The following is a 7,607-nucleotide window of genomic DNA, read 5'->3' as shown; positions in this document are numbered from 1 at the left end:
CTGCTACCAGGCCCGCTGGACTACAGCTTCCATTATCCTTACTTGGGTGTTTACTCTACTACAGCGGTGGCTCAGAAATTCTGGGAGTTGAAGTCCACAGGTCGTAAAGTTGCCCTGTTGCCCTGCTTGCCCATCCCTGCTCTAGTTAGGAAACCTGGCTAGAGAAAACAATTGTAATATAACCCAGTGTTTCTCAACCTTGGCAACTTGAAGATGTCTGGACTTCAACTCCCAGAATTCCCCAGCCAGCGAATGCTTAAGTGTGTACTGCCTAGTTCACATTTGTCTAATAAAAGATTTCTGCCTTCCTGGTCCATCAGCCCAATGACACTGCTTTTAGAAATAGCAATAGCATTTAGAGTTGCAGACTGCTTCACAGTGCTTTACAGCCTTCTCTAAACCACTTACAGAGTCAACCTATTGCCCCCAACAATCTTGAATCCTGATTTTACCGACCTTGGAAGGATGAAAGGCTGAGTCAAACTTGAAACCCTGTGACTCGAACTGCCCAACAGCTGGCAGTCATAGATTACAACTCTCATTGTGTAAACTCTTGAAAGTTTAAAATCCTGCATCTGTTCAAGGCTGAGATATTTTTTTCAGCGTAACTGCTCTCACTTTGCTCCACAGCAAGGTGGCAGCCACGACCTTAGCTAACTTCATAAAGCAGGCTCACTTTGGCTAGTGCTAGGATGAGCCACTAGCAGAAAACCCCTGTAGGACTGTAGGTGAAATTAAAATTTAAAAATTACAGGAGGTGACTGTCAAATAATGTCCGTTTCCCCCCCAGAAGACACCATTGATATGTTATGAATTTAACGCAAGGGAGATTGTTGTCTCTCTCCCCAGCAACACTTATCCAGGTAGAAGTATAGGATATACACAACGTTTGTCTCTATTACTAAGTTTATTATCTGAATTCCTAGAATACATTGAATTAGCAGCTCACCGAAAGGTTCTGGGTTTGCACATCAGCCTGAGACAAAAAAAGACCCAATCTCAAGAAAACTGAATTTAATATATAGTATGAACACTTACTCTCGTGGTAAATCTAAGAGTATGTTTTGGAAAATAGGCCTAATGAGTTTGGCGGCATTTTGAAAGGTGCATATTTAAGACTACAACTTTATGGGCAGGTTCTAGAATAGGTTGTCCCAGATGCTTTTTCAAGAGGCAACTGGATTTTCTTTCTTTCAAAGTCCAGTTGCCTCTTGAAAAAGCACCTTGGAGACAACCACAACCTGGATGACTGAGCATTTCTAGACTTCGTTCTAGACTAGGGATGCTCTAGAACAATGGTTCCCAACCTTTTTTTGGTCATGCCCCACCTAAGCATCTTTAAAATCCTGATCCCGTGACATATAATTCTTAGTTTACTCAAAAAGTGAACTCTACTCACGTGGAGGAAGCCTAAAAGGCCATTAACTTAGTTTAAACAAGGTTCAAATTGCCCCATTAAAAATCCAGTTGTCCCCCTGTGGGGCATGGGCCCCACATTGGAAACCACTGCTCTAGAACAAAGTTGACCTTAGCGCCAGAGAAACATCAAACTAATTTCTCTTGGCCTCCAGACTAATTTTCTAGAAATTGCTAGTTTGGATTTATGGAATAATCAAGTAGTTCCTGCTTTCTATATGACAGGGGTGGGACCACTATGGCAACTTTACAACCTGTGGACTTCAACTCCCAGAATTCCTGAGTTAGTCAATTACAGGAGTTGAAGTCCATAGGTCATAGGAGAAGGAAGAAAAGAGAAAGGGGAAGAACCCTGAATCAGAGTGGACAGAAAAGAATGGCCTGTTCCAGATATATTTGGAGGCTCTTTCCCCTCCTTATTTTAACTACCTGTAATGGCATGTCATCCACCAGTTTATTTTGAAGGAAATGAAGAGATTGCCTTTCTGTATTGAAAACAATGCCGTTGCCTAATGAAGTCAGCCTAAGGTAGATTCTAAAGCAGGCAGAACCTTATGATCAAAAATACAAGGCAAACACTTTCATTAAAAAGTTTGATTAGATAGGCAGCTTGAATGACAGAAGACTTTTAGGGGCTTGCACTCCACGGGTCTGCCTTTTGATGTTTCAAATCAGTATCTCTCGACTTCAGCAATCTTAAGAAACGTGAACTGCAAATCCCAGAATTCCCCAACTATCATAAGGTGTTCAGGTCTACACTTAAACCTGCTGAGGCTGAGAAACACTGGTTTAAACTATATCAAAAATAAAAATGGAACTCAAAACATTGTGGTAACACACACAGAGGTAATCTACTCTCATTTAAGGAAGGGAGCAGCTTTTTTTTAAAAAAAAAGTACTTAGGAATTCTATGGAACTTTTTATAGGGAGAAGTTCACACAGTCCAGAAAACCCCCTCTGTACATTGGCCTGCTGTTTCTGTACCTGAAATGTACAGCTAGCCTAAGAGAGGCAGTTTGGTTTAATGGTTAAGGCCTCAGGCTAAAAAGCAGGAGACTATGAGTTCAAATCTTGCTTTGGCCATGAAAGCCAGCTGGGTGACCTTGGGCCAGTCACTCTCAGCCTATCTCACTTCACAGGGTTGTTGTTTGTTGGGAAAATAGAAAGCAGCAGAATGTATTGGACATGTTCACTGCCTTAAGTTTTCTAAAAATAATAAAGGTGGGATATAAAATAATAAGTAAATCAAAAAGCAGGTTAGCTTATAGTAGAAATGTAAGCGGGGCAAGAGGCTCAGAAGAGACCCCCCCTAATTTTGGGGTTATAAAGGGGATGTGGGGAGAAGGGCCCAGACGATTCTGTTCATGTAAACCTCCAATAAAGTACAATTATCTTATCTGAACATGTTTCCTATCTAGCCTACTTACCTAGTATGGGTGGCACATACAAAGCTTCAGAAAGAGAGGAATCATTCTGCTTCATTGTGGTGCTTGGGTTACAAACTAGAAATTAAAACAATAAAAAATCCATATACTCAAATTATTGTATGTTTTGGTATGACAAAGTTTTAATATTTTAGAACCGCCAGTACCCCAATCCAGTTTTCAGGGAATGTGGACTTTACGTAGCAAGTCAATTGTAGCCTCTTGGTAAGGAATACGGTTTCACACCGTGGTTTGGTTGCATACTTCAAGAGAGGAGGGTCATTCAAAGCCTTCTTCCCACATACTATAACAAAAGGATAGCCAAGTTTGTCAGCGTCTTTAACCTTTTTCCAATGGTGAACTGAGTCCGGTCATCCAGCACAAGTTCTTCTTTAAGTTGGGGTATGGCTTCAGCAACACACCTGTGTAAATCCTCTATGAGTTCTGTTGTTTTGTCTGCCTTACTGCCACTTTTGGGAGGAATAAGGCAAACCTGATAAGGTGCTATGAGGTTTGGCCAACGAATGGCATTCTCTGTTGAAAGCAACTCAATGGAGGCGGCAAGGATGCGGGTGACACCCAACCCATAACATCCCATTTCAGCTAGAACGGGCACATTGTCAGCGGTTTGAACAGTAGTTTTAAAAACGGAAGAATATTTCGTTCCCAAGAAGAATGTGTGGCCCACTTCAATTCCTTTCTTCTCAACCAGCTTTCCTTTGCAAATGGGGCAATGCATCTCATCTGACTTTACTATCTCTAGATTGGCTGAAAAGTCACAGTTGGTACATATCGCCAATCGGTCCTCACCGACATCCGAAGGTAGCTGGAATTCATGAGACAATGTCCCTCCGATGCTTCCTGTTGCTCCTTGGACTTTCAGAAATTGAAGCCCCAACCGGCTGAATATGTTGCAATAGGCTTTACACACAAGGGAATAGGTCTGGAGTGCGGCCTCCTCAGAGACATCAAAGCTATACATATCCTTCATGTAGAACTCTCGGCCACGGAGTAACCCAAAACGAGGTCTCGGCTCATCTCGAAACTTCCTTGTCACCTGATACAACAAAAGAGGAAGCTGTTTGTAAGACAAGGAGCCTTGAGAAGCTACTAGGTCTGTGATGGCCTCTTCATGGGTAGGCCCTAAACAATATTCTTGACTATGCCTGTCTGTCACTCGCAGAAGCTCTTTACCCATCAATTCCCATCTTCCACTGGCTTTCCAGAGCCTTCCTGAACATAACGTGGGCAGGTTCACTTTTTGGCCACCTATGGCTTGCATTTCTTGGTCTAAAACTTTGATAAGCTTCTCCATCGCTCGAACGGTATAAGGCATATAGTAATAGCATCCAGGGTTGGCAGGACAAATCAATCCAGTCTGTAACATCAATGTTTGGCTTTTACACATTGGTTCTCCAGATCTGCTCTCCTGGAATGTTTCAGTGTCATCCCGCAGGTTCATTTGTGGAAAAAACTTTTGTTTTTTATGAAAATTGCAGTAAGACCTGTAACTCTGTCTTTGACAGCACATGACCCAATTAGCCAGACAAGGCAGCACTATTTTTCCTGTTTTAAAAAGTTGTTCCATTTTAAGATTCATTTTAACATTCATAGAGGAAGCTTCAGTTCCAGATCTGCAGGAAAAGAGAAAGTAACAAAAACTAATTTCACATAATTAAGCTTATAAGCTACACTATGCTGTATGACAAAACAATTTACACTACATTGATTGACAAGTAAATAAGAATTATTCTGGATGATATTGTAAAATAGTATGAAAATAAAGCATTTCTAGAAAAAAAAACTTGAAGCTTGTTTGCAGAAACTGTCTCAAAGAACCATTAAAAGTTATCCCACCATCTCATGTATGATAAATAAAATGGACATCTTAAATCCTCATGTGAATTTAAATATATTTATAAATGGTAATTTTCTCCAGACCCTCCAATCAATTGGTATCAGAATAGGAAGAATAGAAAGAAACCCAAGTATCTTCTTAATCTACTTCTTAGCTAAAAAAAAAAACCCAAACATTTTCCTTTTTTAAAACCCTTCAGGGAAATATAAGAGAGAGAGAGAGAGAGAGAGAGAGAAAGTGGGTAAAGGAGAGTGGAATTTTCCTTTTGTATTTTATAATATAAACTTGTTACAACAATTTCTTTTTATACTATTTAGCTAAATAGTAGTTTGGACTTTAAAAAATGTAGCTGGCATTTTAACTAGATCCATCCTGAACTCCAATTGAGCAACAGACATAAAACCAGATTCTCTGGTTGATGTTGTAAATTGTGTAACTAATACAAGGAAATATAATGCAGGAATCAGCTAGCTTTGCAGCTGCTGAAGTGAGCTGAAAAAAATAACTTCAGAAGCATCCAAGAAATTACATACATTAATTGATTTTGAGTAAAGTTTTAATATTTTTGGATATCAATTTTTAAATTGCATACCTATTACATGGAAATTGGACAGACAGGGGTTATGTATGTCTTTCTCATTGCCAAGAATCCTTTAACATTGGAAAGACACATCAATGGGCCAAATTACTTAGTAGATTGATAGGGCTTGCAACTAGAACAAACATAGAATATATTGAAGGGCATAATAAAATGTGCAATACTTTATTAGAACTGGACAAAAAAGTATGTATGCATTGAATTTATTTCTGGATTAATATATTGCTTTCTTTTCTCCTTTCCTTTTTTTTCCACTGTTGCTTTATTTTTATTTCTTCCGTTTTACTAAAGCAATCCTTACCTTAGTAAGCACACAACTAAATAAAATATATTTAATATTAAATATACTAACTCCTATTTAAATTTTACTCCTTACTATGTATCTAAAAGTAGGCTACGTTTTCATTATCTTACTTATAAAGTAATATATATATATATAGTTGTTACAGTGCACACATTTCTTGTAACATTAGATCTTGCATCATTTTGATGCAGAAAGAAACAATGAGTTATTTAATACCACCCAATATTCTATTTTCAGTGTTATCCTATATTGCAACAAGGAAGCAAATAAGCATTATTAATGATGAGTTAATTGTGTACAACAATTCTAACTCAAGGCAAAGGTTATCACATTTTGGAAAAGACACATCTCCATTTAGAAGACCATAATGATGGAAAAGGCAGAAGGAAAGAAAAGAAGAGAACAAACAGCAGCAATGTGGATGGCCCGGATTACAGTGGTGATGGGTACACTTTTGGAAGACTTGAAGAGTCAAATGGTGACAGATATCCTGGTCAAGGTCTACATTAGTGTATTTCAACCTCAGCAAATATAAAATAAGTGAACTTCAATTCCCAGACTTCCCCATCTAGTGTGTCCACACATGTTAAAGTTGCTGAAGTTGGGAAATGTATGGTTGGTCTATGTATTTGCTAAGTTGGTCTATGTATTTGCTAAGAGTCAACAGTGACTTGATTAAATGTAATGAATCAATCAACTATAAAGAATGGAAATGGGGAATAAAGGATCTTTATTCAGCCATATCTTTACTTTAGTTGCTTTTCAGAATGAGATTGGCATTTTAGCAATAGCACTTAAGACTTATATACTGCTTCACGGTGTTTTACAGCCCTCTCTAAGGGGTTTAGAGTCAGCATATTGTCCCCAACAATCTGGGTCCTCATTTTACCCACCTCGGAAGGATGGAAGGCTAAGTCAACCTTGAACCTGATGAGATTTGAAATGCCAAATTGCAGTCAGCTGGCAGTCAGCAGAAGTAGCCTTCCAACCACTGGGCCAAAGTGCTTGGGATAATGAAAGCATAGATGTAACCCCTGCCTGCCACTTTTTTAAAGCAGTTACATTTTATCTCAGGAACAATCCAATCTTTCCTTAGCTGTGGCAGGATCCAAGGGAAAAGATAGGGCAGGTTTAAAGACTCACAGGCAGGTATTGCATTCATGTTCCTATGCATTCCAAGCACTTTTGGGATACTGGGATACTTTTGGGATACTGAATATGAAACTTTGCAGTCTTGTAACTCACGGCTTGCATGGCCAGTGAAGATAGCTAAGGAGAACTTTAGTTCAGCTATATCTGGAATAAGTTTTCTAACTATGCTTTACTACAGCCATTCCCAACCTGATGCCTTCCAGTTTTCTGGAAAAGTATGGGTACAGGTAGAGGAGGTTATTCCAATGCGTACTTTGTTAAATTAAATGCTTCTTGACGTTTTTTGTGAAGATCATCAGCAACAAGCCTCCAAAGGAAGAAATTCTGGGAATAAGTCGCACAGCACGCAATGGGCATGGAAGATTGTATATTTCGAGAGATTCAACCTAGAAATAAGGAGAAATTTTCTGACAGTGAGAACAATCAACCAATGGAACAGCTTGCATTAGGAAGTTGTGGGAGCTTCACCACTGGAAACTTTCAAGAAGACACTAGACTGTAATCTGTCAGAAATGGTGTAGGATCTCCTGCTTGGGTGGGGGTCGGACTAGATGAGAAGATCCCTTCCAACTCTGTTATTCTGTTATCTGTTACTCAAACTGCACCGCTGCCCCAACTGCAGATATACAGCTCGGTGTCTACAAAACAACAGTCCCGTGAGCAAACTCGCCAGGAACAGCCCGAAAACAAGCTGCCCCTCTTTCATGTTGCGTTCACTTACGGCACCGACCGTGGCCAGGATCGCTTTCCTCGTAAAACTCACCGATGCCATTCAATGCGGAGCGTGACCTTCCAGCAATTGCGCAAGTCCTGCGAGTAATTCGATTACAACTACGCATGCGTACACATAGTTTC

At 39.6% G+C, this 7,607-nt stretch overlaps 1 protein-coding gene across 1 annotated transcript; it reads right to left on the bottom strand.

Moving 5' to 3' along the window:
* Positions 1-2,990: 2,990 nt before the first annotated feature.
* PARS2 (prolyl-tRNA synthetase 2, mitochondrial) lies at positions 2,991-7,607 on the bottom strand. The gene is given in 5 exon segments (XM_032219031.1): positions 2,991-3,064; positions 3,067-3,183; positions 3,186-4,474; positions 7,006-7,138; positions 7,516-7,607. Coding segments are annotated over 4 exon segments (1,554 nt in total). The 5' UTR covers positions 7,110-7,138; positions 7,516-7,607; the 3' UTR covers positions 2,991-3,020.

The sequence above is a fragment of the Thamnophis elegans genome, chromosome 5 (assembly GCF_009769535.1).
Source record: "Thamnophis elegans isolate rThaEle1 chromosome 5, rThaEle1.pri, whole genome shotgun sequence".
NCBI classification, from domain to species: domain Eukaryota; kingdom Metazoa; phylum Chordata; class Lepidosauria; order Squamata; family Colubridae; genus Thamnophis; species Thamnophis elegans.
Note: the sequence above shows the minus strand (reverse complement) of the source record. Positions and strands in the feature narration are given on the sequence as shown.